The 16,679-nt window shown below is 42.6% G+C and overlaps 1 protein-coding gene across 3 annotated transcripts in view; it reads left to right on the top strand.

Moving 5' to 3' along the window:
• The window catches only part of vps9d1 (VPS9 domain containing 1), a 96,741-nt gene that overhangs the window by 16,890 nt on the left and 63,172 nt on the right, over nt 1–16,679 (top strand). For all 3 annotated transcript variants that reach the window (XR_013497600.1, XM_078210646.1, XM_078210649.1), the window contains exons 5-7: nt 3,856–3,967; nt 11,699–11,761; nt 13,266–13,318. Coding sequence is in view for 2 of the 3 variants with exons in the window: in XM_078210646.1 (XP_078066772.1) it covers nt 3,856–3,967; nt 11,699–11,761; nt 13,266–13,318 (228 nt within the window). In the remaining variant the exon portion in view is untranslated. The remainder of the gene's footprint in view (nt 1–3,855; nt 3,968–11,698; nt 11,762–13,265; nt 13,319–16,679) is intronic.

Genomic DNA, 16,679 nt, shown 5'->3' with positions numbered 1-16,679 from the left:
AACCAAATTCAAACCTTAAATCAGAACTAAAAAAGTCACGAGGACTCTGAATGGCTGGGAATTTTGGAAGGTGTTGGGTGGGGGGGGGGGGGGGGGGGGGGGGGGATGGGGGGGTTGAATTATGATGAGGGATGATGCCCTGCTCCAGTCTGCTGAGTCACATTTTGCACCATCATTCATTCTCAGGTAAGAAATACTTCTAAATTGAAAAGAAAATATCAGCCCCACAAAAGGGAACGGATTTCATCTTTTAATGGACAGTAGAATGTTTAAGTCTAATTAACTTCAGTGTTTATTATCAGTAATCAGCAAGTGTAGAGAGAAGTCTGTGCTGTGTTCCCTCCTCAACTTTTACAGTAGAGATCAATCGGGGCTGTGTGTAATCAGTGAGTGGACTTTCCTGAGTGCAGCACTGAGGGAAAGAGACAGTGAATTGAAGGTGGTTTGTTCCTGCTTATCTACATATACATACACGCATAAGGAATGAGCAGAGAAGTTACTGATGGCACATCTGTAATCACCACCAGACATATCTAGATGATGATGGTTTCTAGCAGGATCTTGACCAGCCCAGGCGCGGATCCAGAGTCCCACATGGGAGTGGTGTCCTTGGTTCCCTCCAAGGCAGCTCCATTGCCCCCACTCCTGCCCAGCAGCACTGACCAACAGGCTACTGAAGAGAAGAGAGAAAGCCAGATCTGTGATACTGGGTGTCAGCTTATCCCTTTTGGGTGGAAGCCAAGACTGGTCCCTGCACTGTTTCCATGGCTGGGAGCCTCCATCCCAACGTTGCCGAGGTGCAACTGATGATCCCAGGGAGGAGAGTCAGGCAGGAAGCCATGTCTGGAACCGTTCTGCTTCAGCTCAAAGTGGCACTGAATCACTAGGCGATTAAAGTAAATAGGGCAAAATCTCATGTCTGCAATGATCAGCGAAAAAACTTTTTTCAGTTCTTGCTTTAGAGTAATCCCAATTTTACTTGGAAACCCTTCAGTGATGTCACTTCTCCTGGAATGTGACCAGCCAGAGTTGGCAACCTTGCGAATGCTAACTCCTTGCAATTCCCCAACACCAAACGCCTAGGTCAAGGATTGAGAGCCCTCACTGTTACGTTTCCAATGGTACGGCCCTTTCCTTTCCTTGTCCTGGCCCCCAAGCACCTTTGAAACTGCTGATGGTGGGCTGTAGGAGTTGGGAGGAAGCACCTTAATAAAAGCTGAGAGAGAGACAATGAAAAGCTAGTTGTTGGTTCTTTTGAGAACCATGTTAGTTGTGCCGGGCAGGTATGTTTTAGTTGGAAGCAAGCCCGTTCAAAATATTACCCATATAAAAGCTGGCATTTATAATAACCTTTTGCCTAAAACAATTGGTGTGACTGCATCCTAAGCAGGGCATGCAGAAAACATCGCTGATGACTGGAATTTAGTGGTCTATTGTAACAGCATGGTAGAAAGATAGAACTATAAGAGACAAAGAAACTGAAATGTTTGTGCGTGTTTGTGGGTGTGCCCCAGGGATCTGTTCTGGGACCCTTGCTGTTTGTCATTTTCATAAATGACCTGGATGAGGAAGTGGAGGGATGGGTTGGTAAGTTTGCTGATGACACGAAGGTTGGTGGGGTTGTGGATAGTCTGGAGGGATGTCAGAAGTTACAGAGGGACATAGATAGGATGCAAGACTGGGCGGAGAAGTGGCAGATGGACTTCAACCCAGATAAATGCGTAGTGGTCCATTTTGGCAGGTCGAATGGGATGAAGGGGTACAATATAAAGGGAAAGACTCTTAGTACGGTAGAGGATCAGAAGGACCTTGGGGTCCGGATCCATAGGACTCTAAAATCGGCCCCGCAGGTGGAAGAGGTGGTTAAGAAGGCATATGGTGTGCTGGCCTTTATCAATCGAGGGATTGAGTTTAGGAGTCCGGGGATAATGATGCAGCTATATAAGACCCTTGTCAGACCCCACTTGGAGTACTGTGCTCAGTTCTGGTCGCGTCACTACAGGAAGGATGTGGAAAAGATTGAAAGGGTGCAGAGGAGAATTACAAGGATGTTGCCTGGATTGAGTGGCATGCTTTATGAGGATAGGCTGAGGAAGTTCGGTCTTTTCTCCTTGGAGAGACGTAGGATGATAGGAGACCTAATAGAGGTATATAAGATGTTGAGAGGCATAGATCAGGTGGACTCTCAGAGGCTTTTTCCCAGGGTGGAAATGGCTGCTACGAGAGGACACAGGTTTAAGGTGCTGGGGGGTTGGTACAGGGGAGATGTTAGGGGGAAGTTTTTCACACAGAGGGTGGTGGGCGAGTGGAATTGGCTGCCATCAATAGGGTCTTTTAAGAGACTCCTGGATGAATACATGGGACTTAATAGGATGGAGGGTTATAGGTAGGCCTAAAAGGTAGGGATATGTTCGGCACAACTTGTGGGGCCGTAGGGCCTGTTTTGTGCTGTAGTTTTCTATGTTTCTATGTATAGTGATATCCTACTGCACAAACATGTTAGGAATATCAAAACTACTGCGCATGAAGTGAAACCTTACGCATAATAGACTTGGAGAAACAAAAATGGTTAGGATCAAAGTGAGCACCATACTAGTACAGAATGCATCACAAATATTTGAGGCTTTCAAATATAGTGAAAGAAAATCTGGAAGTTTTCCCGTCTATGGTTGCCACTCCTGTTCCTTATGCATACAGTTATTTTATCCAACTTTTAATCATATAGAGCAGCAAAAACAATTCAAGTTTGCATAATGGTATGCATGCCAACTGTGCTTTAGACTTGACAAAATCATGATTTTAAAGAAATCGGTTTCATTTTTGTGTTCCCAAATATTCCATGGAAATGCTGAAAGCTTCACTAAAGCCATGTAGCTGACAGTAAACCTTGTGGCCGATTCTGAATTGCTGATAGATGCTAATATAGTTGTGAGCAGGTGAACAACTCTCCACACCTGGAGCTTAATTGTTTGAGAAATCTGACTCTGTATAAATATCATGGGGGCGATCTTCCTAAAAAAAAACTGAGTGTCCAACGGGTACGTTTTCCCACTTGTTTTTTGAGCATACCTGAATGAATGTCTGGCAATCTGTGTATGACAGAGTGCCTCAGAGAGATTCCACACCGCTAAGTGGGGAGCAGGGGGGTGCCTCATCCTGTCCAAGAGGTCATCATCAGCGCGCTGACCAGGCCACTGCGCATGCGCCAATCCCTCAGTAGGGAGATTGGCGCATGTGCACTGGCCACCCCCCCGCCATTCGCTGACCTCCCGATCGCCGGCTTCCTGATCGCTTCCCTGACCCCCACCACCCCACCGATCGTCGGCCCCAATTGCCCCCACTGATCGCTGTGTAGAGTGGCAGCAGCGTGAGGCTGATTATGCCATAAAAAATGGCCCAGGACAGTCATGATCGGCTGGATGCGATTCCAGTTTTAGCCCTCCCGCTGACGTTTCCCAGCCCACTGTGCTACTCGAGCAGCGCAGTGGGCCAGGAAAATCGCGCCTGGTATATTTCATGTTAATTGTATCTACCTTGTTTCAAACAGATTTCCCCCCACGAAATCAAATAAAGATTTTTTTTTAAATTAAGATATTAAATGCGTACCTTATATTTTAAATGCACTAAATTTCCTGCTTTGTTTTCAGTTACAGAAAAGATATTCTTTTATAACAATAGCAGAAGGGGTTTACAAGTAATTCTCCCCTTCTAAGAATTCAAAAAGTATATATATATAAAAAATGTAACATCTGAGATACCTGAAGTTATAATCCAATATCTGACAACTTTGCAAAGTTACCTCATTGTTTTGCGAATTTGTGACAACTAAAACAAGTTTTATATCTGCCAATTTAGAGAACTTACTCCATTGGAAGAAGCATCGAGGCAGAACCAGAAACTAAAGGCTGCTTATGAGGCACGGATGGCACGACTGCATCCTAAGCAAGGCATGCAGAAAACATCGCTGGTGAGTGGAATTCTGTCATCTATTCTAACAGCATGATAGAAAGATAGAGCTATGAGAAACAAAGAAACTGAAATGTTTGTCACAATCTGTGCGTGTACAGTGATATCCTATTGCACAAAACATGTAAGGAATATCAAAACTACTGCATATAAAGTGAAATCTTATGCATAATAGATTTGGAGAAACAAAAATGGTTAGAGTCAGGGTAAATACTCATACTATTACAGAATGCATCACAAATAATTGAGGCTTTCAAATATAATGAAAACAAATTGATTTTTTAAATTTGATTTATTATTGTCACATGTATTAGGATACAGGGAAAAGTATTGTTTCTTGCGTGCTATACAGACAGCATACCGTTCATAGAGAAGGAAAGGGGAGAGTGCAGAATGTAGTGTTACAGTCATAGCTAGGGTGTAGAGAAAGATCAGCTTAATGCGAGGTAGGTCCATCCTGATGGCAGCAGGGAAGAAGCTGTTCTTGAGTCGGTTGGTACATGACCTCAGATTTTTATATCTTTTTCCCGACGGAAGAAGGTGGAAGAGAGTATGTCTGGGGTGCGTGGAGTCCTTAATTATGCTGGCTGCTTTTCCGAGGCAGTGGGAAGTGTAGACAGAGTCAATGGATGGGAGGCTGGTTTGCGTGATGGATTGGGCTACATTCATGACCTTTTGTAGTTTATTGCGGTCTTGGACAGAGCAGGAGACATACCAAGCTGTGATACAACCAGAAAGAATGCTTTCTATCATGTATCTGTAAAAGTTGGTGAGAGTCGTAGCTGACATGCCAAATTTCCTTTGTCTTCTGAGAATCTGGGAGTTTTTCCATAAATGGGTGCCACTCCTGTTGCTTATACATACAGTTATTTTATCCAACTCTCAATCATGTAGAGCAGCAAAAACAATTCACGTTTGCATAATATTTAGCAATTGAATACATGAAAAGGTTTTAGAGTCGCTGTTTATTCAGCTGTACCTGGAGTGTAGGATTTTCATTTTGGCATGGATGCTGAACTTGACACCGTAGAGTTACAGAAATGTCCCTGTTAATTATCAAGCAAGGAAGAAGATTTTCAAGGGAAGATCACATCCCTCAGAGACACTTTGGTAATTTTACCCAAAGGATCATCCTGTTCTGAAGGATAAAGATTATTTTTAAATTTCGTGAAAACCCAGAAGTTAAGTAATTTCATTATGAAGCTGTCAAACAAAGCTTTGGAACTATGCAAAGCAGAGCTTTTGTGTGCTGTTTTGAATAGTCACCTTAGCCCAAATGGATTTATGTCAATACAGATCTGATAAATGTTTATCTCTTGTGTACTGAGCTAGACTGTGTCTGGGACTAAACTCAAAAATGTCTGAGCTGTGGGATGAATATCATTCTTGTGTCTTTGTAACAAATGACATGTTACAATGGCATATTACAATGACATGTTTTGTCATTCTAATTAGCCTATGATGTTCCCATAAATGCACTGCAAGGCCCATATCAATTCTCACAAAAGTATGGAGTGCCAGCTTTTTGTTACAAATATGCACTGGAATTGACTGCTTTAATCATCAGTTGTAGTTCTGTTTTGGATAGTGAAGGGAAATATTAATGCACCTGTGTGAAAAATGTGTCCATTTGCAAAACAACAAATTTAAAAGAGGCTGAGAAATATCACCACATTAATTATTAGCTGCAAAGCAACAAAAGCATTCCTGGAAATTGATCATATAGACATCTTCAAAGCCTTTGACAGAGTACAACATTGTGCGGTTCGAAATTAGGTTCTCTCATTGTGTTACATCTATTGTTGGTGATAGTTCATTAGGCAACTGTCGGTAAAATTGCCAAGCCTTCCAAAACTTTCAGGAATACTTTGAAACCTTTGGAAATCTTCCACACAATTCATTGCAAATAGTGACTCATTTCATGGTTGTTGTACTGACATTTGATTCATGGGTTCTCTCTGTAACTTCACTTTAAATGCACCCTTCTTGAACAGGGGCTACAAAATTCTGCCATTTGTAACCTCAAAGATTGAATCAGTGTAGCAGTTGCACACTTTTGCGATTCCATTAATGTTGCAAATAGTTTTGTAACCTGGGCTTAAAATTTAGAATCTATGTGGAGTTGCCTTGCGTCAATTAGGATAGAAAGGCGGATTCTATTAAATTCCAATCTTTTTTTAAATTAAAAAGTAACAAATTAATGTTCACTATGAACCCATAAGACCAGAGTAGCTCATAAACATGAGGAAGGATTTCAGTCTGTTGTGATTGTGCTGACTCATTGCCCCAGCAGTCCCAAACTAGTCGCTCTGGGATTTTACCTCAACTACTTCATGTGCAGAGTAATCCGAACTCCAAAAATCCTGTTCTACTGAGTCCACGTTGTCCACCCATATCTTACTCATCGATATCTGATCTTGAAATATTTATTTCTAAAAAGACTAGAGTCAACAGTACTTGTTTCTCATGCAGTTATTCTACTCCTATTGCCTCCGGCTGGAAATCCAGCTGCCTGAGAATCGCGGAAGCCGTGGCACTCAGCAGGGAGCCCGTGAAACGGCCTCCGCTCAAGTCCTCCGGCCCACTGCGCTACAACAGCAGCACAGCAGAATGGGAGAATCGCCCCATACAAAATTTAATAACTTCATTACAGAGAGTAAAATTCTTTACAAACTATAAACAATTGGTCATGATGCACTCTTGAGATGCTTCAATACATTTTGTATAGAGTTCAGATTAAGCACACAGTCCAAGGTGTTTTACGCAGTTACCAGCCCCTTGGTGTACATTGGCCTTTCCCCATTGCACCTTTGCGGCGGCCGTCCCAAGCTTGAGTGCGTCCCTCAGCACGTAGGCCTGGACCTTGGATTGTGCCAGTCTGCAGCACTTGGTTGAGGACAATTCTTTGCACTGGAAAATCAACAGGTTTCGGGCAGAACATGGAACGTTTTACTGTGTTTATATTTCCCATAACTTCCTGATTCCCCAGCGTTGCATTTAATCCCTCCAGGAGTTCCCATGTAAGAGTTTACCCAGCAATTGTCCAGAGGTGCTTATTTCCTCTCTGAAGGGACACCATGCACAAATCTCTGAAAAGGGAGGAACAAAGCGCCAGTGCCACCCTCATCCTGATGGCTACCTTTGTGTGCAGCTGCATCAAGCTGTGCGTAGATCCTTGAAACAAACAACAAGTGTCACTATGCACTGATGTTCTACCTGTCACTGGTGTTGCAAAGGATCAGTCTGGCCACATGGAATGCTCCAAGTAGTTGGACTGTGCCGCATCACCTGTCCCTCGTGGAAACATTTGTTCAGAAAAACACCTTTGACTACAAGGTGATCAAGCATGGAATGTTCTCGAGTCCGAGGTAAAATGGTGGATTGTGTCGGATAGTTCCCTGAGCAGGCTGTCAGAATCATTTGGTAGAACGCCTCATCACTAGAACTTTCAAACAAGCACCAACACCTAGCTTGGCTGGTGGTGAGAAGGGCACTCACCGTCAGATCCTTTATGCACGCACGAGGTATCTGCGCCACTGTACACTGCCCTCAAAGTGGCTGTGGGGAGGGTGGGGAGAAGGGCGGGGACAAGAGACGGTTGCATACCTCCTTGTGGAATGTGCCTTTGCAAAGAAGGTCTGGAGAGAGATGAAATGATATTTACTGAGGTTCACCCCGAGCAGCTCTGTGACGCAGGGCTCTGTGCTGTATGGGCTATTCCCAGGGACGCACACTGAGACAAACACCAATTGCTGCTGGAGGGTCATCAACTTGGTGAAAGACGCTCTATGTTCTGCCCGAAACCTGTTGATTTTCCAGTGCAAAGAATTGTCCTCAACCAAGTGCTGCAGACTGGCACAATCCAAGGTCCAGGACTACGTGCTGAGGGATGCACTCAAGCTTGGGACAGCCACTGCCAAGGTGCAATGGGGAAAGGCCACTGTGTAAGGCCTTTCAGCCAATGTACACCAAGGGGCTGGTAACTGCATAAAACACCTTGGACTGTGTGCTTAATCTGAACTCTATACAAATGTATTGAAGCATCTCGAGAGTGCATCATGACCAATTGTATATAGTTTGTAAAGAATTTTACTCTCTGTAATGAAGTTATTGAATTTTGTATGGGGCGATTCTCCCATTCCGCTGTGCTGCTGTTGTAGCGCAGTGGGCCGGAGGACTCGAGCGGAGGCCATTTCACGGGCTCCCTGCTGAGTGCCAGGCCCTCCGCAATTCTTCGGCAGCCGGACTTCCAGCGCCATCAGCTCCACACCAGAAATCACCACAGAGCTGAAGAAATTATGCAAATAGTAATTTAAATATACTTTAAATATCATTAGTAGGCCCGGGACTGAAATCTCCGGGTCCACCAGCCTGACCTAGTATAGCTCCCCACTTGCGAGGAAGTGGCAGGCCGACCCCGCTGGAGTGAAGGAGAGCCATTGAGGCTCCCCAGACGGTTGAACGCCGCAGGGGTACTCCCTGGGCATGCCACCATCGAAGTGCCAGCCTGGGCCCCTGGCACTGCCCAAGGGGCAAAGTGCCAATGTCTGGAGGCACCTTGGCACGACCCACCAAGCATCAAGCAATGCCAAAGGGGTGGGGCCTGATGGGGCAGAGCCTCTGTGGGGGGCCATAAGTGGGAGTGGGGGGTCCTGCTGCCACTCTGCATTTGAGCTGAGTGGGGGATAGGGAGATTGGGCCTGCAGGGTGAGGGGGGGTGGAGAGAGACATCGAGGCGGGCTGCAGGGGTGGGGGGATTGAGTCTGGGCCCGGGCATGTTCGGGGGGCCAGCGACTGGGCTGTAGGGGGGTGGGATGGCCAGCGATGTAGGGATCACGGGGCTGTCCAATGATCAGGAGACCGGCAGTGCAGGGCCACTGCGCATGCGCCGATCTCAGCACTGACAGATTGGCACATGCGCAGTGGCCCACTCAGCACTGTGCTGCCGGCCTCTCCAGTGGGACTAGGCCCCACCCTCTGATTTTCAATGTGACTTATGCTCTGCAGAACATAGAGTATGGGAGATTCATTTTGAAACTCCCGCTGAAAAAACCAGCGTGATTTACTCCAGTTTTTACACAAATTCGACACTTAGAATTTTTTGTGGAGAATCGCCCCCGTAATGTTCTCATTACTGAAATGAAGCATCTCAGTGCATCTTGACCTCTGGAGAAAATGTAAATATAATTGCGTTTTAGATTATAATTTGAAATGTTCTGTAATGTATCTTTCAGATATATGAATAAAGTATATTTTTGCAAAAAACAATTGTGCAGGGCTGGGAACCATCCAACAGAAGCAATTAAAATCACTAACTTCGAATGCTAGTTTTACCCTGATATGTATCCTGGAAGAGTTAGAAGGAAAAAAATCTTGTCTATTCCAGAGTAACGATTTAAACACCCAGACCCAGCCTCGCATGGGATGCCCCGCACCCACACAACTCCCTTCAGTCCATTATCTCTCACTAAATTAAGAACTAAAATGTGACCTTATACTTCGTTAGTATCATTTTGAACATTGTAACTTGGACTTGTTTTGCTTTATAGTCATCATATTTTTAAATTTCAATGCAAAAGTAATTAGACTGTCTTTAAAAGAAAAAGTGATTTGAAGCATTTGTTTTCATCAGTTTCTGTGAAGTGTTGGTATACAATCTAAAGGGACATGGATTAACTAACCATTCACAACAAGAGAAATTAAAAATGATTTCAAACTTTTACATCCTTGCGGTGTTAGTGTGTTACAGTCTGCAGTTTTTTAGCATGGGGGTCATTTTCAAAATTAAAAATCACATTTATTTTGTATGTTTTATTAGCCATCTGTTTGCCTATTGAATGAATTGACAGACAATTTTGGTTAATAAGATAATTATTTAAAGCAATGCTGTCGGATCATTAGTACATTTTAAGTGATCTATTAGCACCTAATTAGAGCGAGGCCCCATTCACACTCAACCAGTTAAAAAATCCAAGTGGCTTTTTTTTTTAAAGATTAGAGAACCATGCTCTGCTGTTTGTTGACTAAGCGGGATCTCATTACATTGAAGCAATTCCCAGTTAGTGTTTAGTACCTTCATCATCAAACTTGCTTCAACCTGACAGAGAATTTTTAGCTTGGTTTAATATGTGGTGGCTGCTTCTGTGATTGTTGGGAGAGGCTGAAAACATTTTTCCAGGTACAGTAAGGTCAGCAGTACAGTGGATGATTGTTAAATCTATTTTTTTGCTATCAATGATTGGAACGGTAGTTTTTCAGCTTGCTAATTTATATCACTACGTTTTGGTATATTGTTTGAGATTTAAAGTCTTGCCTCAAGGTATATTCTTATTGGATGTCAGGTTAAAGAGAAAAATTAAGCATTAACTTATTACAATGGTGTCGGTGCTCATTAATTTTGTACCTTTTGGTCGTGAATAGTTTGAGCTGGACTACAATAGAATGGAAGGTTAAGTCATCCGACACTTGAAAGTGATCAATTTAAAATCAGCAATGGGAAAAATGTAGGGGGACATTGGCTGATTTCTGGGCGAGTATTGGTGAGGGAGGAGAAAGGAAAAGCTGAGAACATGTGTAAACAATTTAAAAACTGTCAAGGATTGGAATTGTACAATGGGGTTGTTATATTTAATAATTTTTTACAGTTGCATTATATAAAGTAAGCATTCCTTATGCACCACAAGACTAAACCACTCGTTGCTACTAAAGTAAAGTTTCCTTTTCAGGTGCTTTGATGTTGCTCATCGAGCCATCCTTCTGTCCTGCTGCATATAAAGATGCTGAGAGTCATTGCAGGGTCATTGCATCAAGATATGGGCATCACTAGTTAGGCTAGCATTTATCACTGATCCTTAGTTTCCCTTGCAAAGGTGGCAGTGAGCAGTTGTCTTAAACCACTACAGCCTATGTGATGAAGGTACTCACCCGCAGTGCAGTTAGATAGGAAGTTATAACAGTCATTCCACTTCATTAGCTGAGCAATGTTTAAGGGTGCTCTTAGGTTGTGAAAGGCACTATATAATTGCACATTCTTTATTTGTTTCTACATATCCTCTTGACTTTGTTGCAGTGCCTTGTACGCAACTTTCCTGCCTTGTCAGCTGAAAGAATCCTTGCTGCATTGTCACCCTGTAGAAGATAACATTTAGGATATGAGATTGTGCCTTTTGTATCTTTGCCCAGTTTCAGCCTCTTCAGTGCATAGTTTTGAAATGATAAGAGTTATTCTTTCCCCCCTTATCCCTTCAATAAATAACTGAACATTTCCAATGTATTTCAGTCTAATGGACAGTAATTTTCAAAAGTAATACTGGTAGGTGAGAGTTAAAAATAACAAATGACCTTTACAAAATCCAAAAAGGTACACTGAATCAATTTGCCTCTTTCAAAGTGCTTACACTTCCTGTTGTGCTAACTTTACAGGTGGATTCACATCATTCTGAACCCCAAAGCTTAAATTTAATAAGCGGTAGAAAAATAAATTGCGATACTTTTTTAATGAATTTGAGCAGTCGCTTGAAAAAATTGTGTCCCGTAATTTGTTTCTGGATGAAACATGAAAATAAGTGTCGAAAAGCAGAACTTTGCAAACCAAGTAGGATAAAAGCACAGCCACTTCATGGCGTCCCCATAGATTTGTTACATTTCACTTCTGATTTTGTTAAAATAGTAATCTCTTGAACATTTCGAAACGAAACGAAACTTTCTTGTCGAAACTTGTTTTTATTTTCAGACATTGTCTCTTCAGCGGCAGATGATGGAGAACTTGATCATTGCACAGGCAAGACAGGCAGCAGTATCCTTTCATTATGGTGACATTCTTTACAGAAAACAATTACTGAAGGAATTTTGGGTCGGTCTGGTTTTATTTTGATCCTTTCTGTGGAAAATTGGTACCTCTCAATGCTGACTGTGCATCAGCAAGTTCAGTTTTAGAATTTTGTGTTCATTATAAATGTAGTAACACTTATATTCCCAGGCATAGGTTAATTCATGGCATAATCCTATGTCCTGCTGAAACCAGGACAGGAAAAGATCCCTGCAATTGAACTAAAAGTACTGTCAAATAAAGTACTTTGTACATTAGGTTAGTATGATATTGATGTAATTACTTGAGTCAAGCATTACCAAAATGCTAGCAATAATTTCACCTTAAAGAATCTGTGGAATTCAAGTATCTTAGTCCAGTAAAATTGTATCCTCGTGTTTTGCTTTCAACATTCATTCATTGTACAATAAAGAGGGGTAATCCTTTCGTGGTCCAACACTTAGCTAACTACCCATAACTTGAGTATCTTCAGTAATGGCTTGTGATTCCACTCACCATTACCTCTGAAATCTCTCAAGGATCTATCATTGGCCCCTCCTATTCTTCACCAACATGCTGTCTGTTGGCATTGGAAAGGTCATAACCATTATCTTCAGCCTCCCCCACCACACGCTCCATCGCCTCCATTGCTGCTGTCACACGTCAACATTAACTATCCACAACCTCGGTGCTCTATATGACCCTAAACTGAACTCCAGACTCCATTTTCTCTCTATTACAAAGACTGTCAGCCGCACCACATCTTGCCCCATGCCTTTGTCACATCCAGACTCGACTATTTCAGTCCCATTTTGGCTGGCCTCCTAGCGTTTAATAAATTTAGGCTCACTAAAAACTCTGCCTTTGTCATAACCCATGGCAAGTTCTGCTTGCCCACCACCCTTATGTTCATGGATTTAGCATTTTCCCTTGGTATCCAACTCCTTCAAAGTTCTTATCCTCATGTTCAAATCACTACAGGGCCTTTCTCTAGTCTCACTTTGCATCCTGCTTCCAGTGCTAATATTCACACCATGTTGGCAAGGTTGTTCACTTCATCCGATTCTTTTTTTAAAGTAGAAGTCACACAGGTGTGTGATCCAAACACTTCTAATGCTTTGTAAAGAGTCCCTTTATTGAGTACTGCAATGTGCAAATAGTAATTTTATCTTGGTTCTGGGCAGTTGACCCTGCTTTGGAAAGGGTCAAACAGTTGATTTAGAGCCTGTGATAAGAAACCTGATCAGATGTGTAAACTTATCCACTCCTTTCTCAACACTCCTGCCTTTCAAAAAATCCTAGCAGTAATGTTTACAGTCTTAACCTCTGGGAGGTTAGGTTATTTGTTTATGTGTTCGAGGAAAAGAGATAATAGTGCATTTTAAAATGATGTTTATTCCTGTTCTTTCTGCAAAGCCTTAAATATTCTGGGAACCCAATAGTTGTTAAGTTATAGACAGTGAACAAATATCCATAACAATGTACTGTACAGCTGCAAAGAAAGATGGAAGAACGGAGACACAGACTTCAAGAAGAAGCCAACAGGTGATAAAGCCCTACATTTGCAAGATCTGAGTGATTTTTCCGCCACATCGCATATTTGTTCAATCAACATCCACACTCCTTGTTCTGTCATTTTTAAGAACTTTTTTTTGTTTGGAAAATTGGTTTTAAATGTTATCAAAGATCTATTGGAAAGGGATCAAAAATGGAGATTGGAACACCAATTATAACACTTGGCATACAGCAGTTGTCTATCGGAATCCTTGTTTGCGGCTCAGTAGATTTTTACTTTTGGGCCTGATTTGAATGCTGCAGGTCAGATGTATAGAAAGTAGGAGCAGGAGTAGGCCATTCAGCCCTTCGAGCCTGCTCTTCCATTCACCATGATCATGGCTGATCCTCGATCTCAATGTCATATTCCCACTTTCTCCCTTGATGCTATTAAAGTCCAAAACATTATCTATCTCTTTCTTGAAAACATTCAGTGACTTAGCCTTCACAAGCTTCAGTGGCAGAGAATTCCACAGGTTCACTACCCATCGAATGAAGAATTGTTTCTTCATCCCAGTCCTAAATGGCCTATCCTGAGACTGTGTCCCCTGATTTTAGATTTCCCAACCAGGGAAAACAGCCTTCCTGTGTCTAATCTGTCCAGCCCTGATATAAATTTGTAGGCTTCAATCAGATCTTCTCTCATCCTTCTAAACTTGAGTGAATACAGGCCCAGTCAAACCAATCTCTCTTCATAGGACAACTCCAGCATCAACCTGGTAAACCTCTGCTTCACTCCCTCTATGGCAAGTATTGCTGGTGCCAGTACAGAGCGAGACTGCGGATAGTTGGGAACCTGTCTCGGGGGCAGGGAATTCATATGGTGTTCGTGGAAGTGGAAATGAATAGGGTTGGGAAGCATTTTCCGATCAGGGCCAGTGTGATCTCCTGGACTCGTTTCGATCGCCTCAGGGGGTCGGAGAGGAATTTCCCAGATTTTTTTTTCCCCATATTGGCCCTGGGGTTTTCACTCTGGGTTTTCGCCTCTCCCTGGAGATCACATGGTCTGGAATGGGGGGGTAGGGGTGAGTTAATAGGTTGTGCATCATAGCTGTGAGGGACAGCTCGGTGGATAGGATATTAGTATGTAGATAGGCTGGAAAATTGGGCGGGGATCCTGGATTCAGGATTCAATCCTGGACCGGGGAGCGGCGCGGGCTTGGAGGGCCGAAGGGCCTGTTCCTGTGCTGTATTGTTCTTTGTTCTATATCTTTTGTTAGGTAGGGAGACCAAACTGCATGCAATACTCCAGGTGTTGTCTCACCAAGACCCTTTACAACTGAATTAATACATCTTTACTTCTGAACTCAAATCCTCTTGCAATGAAGGCCAACATACCATTTGCCTTCTTAATTGCTTGCAAGGCCTGCCTCTCTGCTTCCATTGACTGGTGTGCAAATCATTCAGATTCATTTGTACATCCACACTTCCAAATATATCACTTTTTAAATAATACTCTTCCTTTCTGTTTTTCACACCAAAGTGTATAACTTCATATTTAGCCACGTTGTACTGCCTCTTCCATGTGCTTTCCCATACACTCAACTTGTCTAAATCGCCTTGAAGCATCCTTGCAACCTCCTCACAACTCTAAATTCCCACCCAGTTTGGTGTTGTCAGCAAACAAAATGTTACATTTGGTTTCTTCATCCACGTCATTTATTTATAGATATATATATATATATATATATATATATATATATATATATCATAAACAGCTGGGGCCCAAGCCCAAGGTACCCCACTAGTCACTCACTGCCTGCCACTTGGAAAAAGATCCATTCATTTCCACTTTCAGTTCCGTCTGTCAACCAATTCTCTATCCATGCCAGTACATTACCCCCTATTCCACGTGCCTTCATTTTGTTCACCAACCTCTTATGAGGGACCTTATCAAAAGCCTTTGAAGGTTCAAATATACCACATCCACTGATTCTCCCTTATCAATTCTAATTGCATCCTCAAGAAAACATCCAATAGATTTGTTAAGCCTGATTTGTCTTTCATAAACCCACGCTGGTTTTGTCCAATCCCATTAATGCTTTCCAAACGTTCTGTTATCATGGCCAGAATTTTATCCCCCTCCCGCCATGGGAATCGGAGCGGACGAGGGGCAGTCACTGGGAAGTTCCGTTGACTTTGGGCGGGATTTTATAGTTTCAGGACGAGCGAGGTTGTAAAATTCCGTCCCTTGTCTTTTATAATAGACTCTAGCACCTTCCCCATTACTGATGTCAGGCTAACTGGTCTGTAATTCTCCCTTTTTATCCTCCATCCCTTTTTAAATAGTGGGGTTACATTTGCCACCCTCCAACCCGTAGGAACTGCTCCAGAGACTGTAGAATTTCGGAAGATGACCACCAATGCATCTAATATTTCCAGGGCTACTTACTTTCATACTCTGGATGTAGGTTATCAGACTCTGGTGATCTCTTTGACCTTTAACCCCAGTAATTTCCCCAGCATCATTTTCTTCCTAATATTGATTTCCTTCAATTCCACCCTCTCACTAGACCCTTGGTTCCCTATCGTTTCTGGGAGGATTTTGTGCCCCCTTTTGTGGAGACAGAACCAAAGTATGTGTTCAATTCTTCTGCCATTTCTTTGTTCCCCATTATAATTTCCTCAGCTTCTGACTGTAGGGGACCTGCATTTGTCTTTACTAAGCTTTTTCTCTTCACAGATTTATAGCCGCTTTTATGGTCAGTTTCTGTGTTCCCTGCAATTTTACTCTTATACTCTATTTTCCCTCTCTTGATCAAATTGTTTGTCCCCTTTAGCTGAATTCTAAAATGCCAATCCTCAGGCTTGCTGCTTTTTCTGGAAATTTGAAATGTTTTCTCTTTGGATTTAGTATTATCCCTAATTTATTTAGTTAACCATGATTGAGCCACCTTTCCTCTTTTCAGGAAACAGACAGGAATGAATAATTGTTGTAGTTGTTCATGCACACGTTCTTTAAATACGAACAATTGCCTATCCACCATCAACCTTCTTTGGTAAGATTTCCCAGTCTTGCCAATTCACCCTTCATACCTTATAGTTCCATTAATTTTGATTCCGGATCTTAGTTTTGGATTTGACTACTTCACCCTGAGTCTTATTGAAAAATGCCAACATATTATGGTCACACTTCCCTAAAGGACCCTGCACTACAGGATTGTTAATTAATTCTTTCTCATTGCACAATACCCAGTCGAGAAGAGCCTGTTCTCTGGTTCGTTCCTCAATGTCTAAAAAACTGTCATGTACAGTTTCAGGAACTCCTCCACTACACCAGTGCCATGCATGGCTGTTTCACTGGAAATTGGCAGCTGGCCAACTGCCGGGAAGTGAAGATTGGAGGGCCCAG

The sequence above is a fragment of the Mustelus asterias genome, chromosome 4, assembly GCF_964213995.1.
Source record: "Mustelus asterias chromosome 4, sMusAst1.hap1.1, whole genome shotgun sequence".
In the NCBI taxonomy this organism is placed as follows: Eukaryota; Metazoa; Chordata; class Chondrichthyes; order Carcharhiniformes; family Triakidae; genus Mustelus; species Mustelus asterias.
Note: the sequence above shows the minus strand (reverse complement) of the source record. Positions and strands in the feature narration are given on the sequence as shown.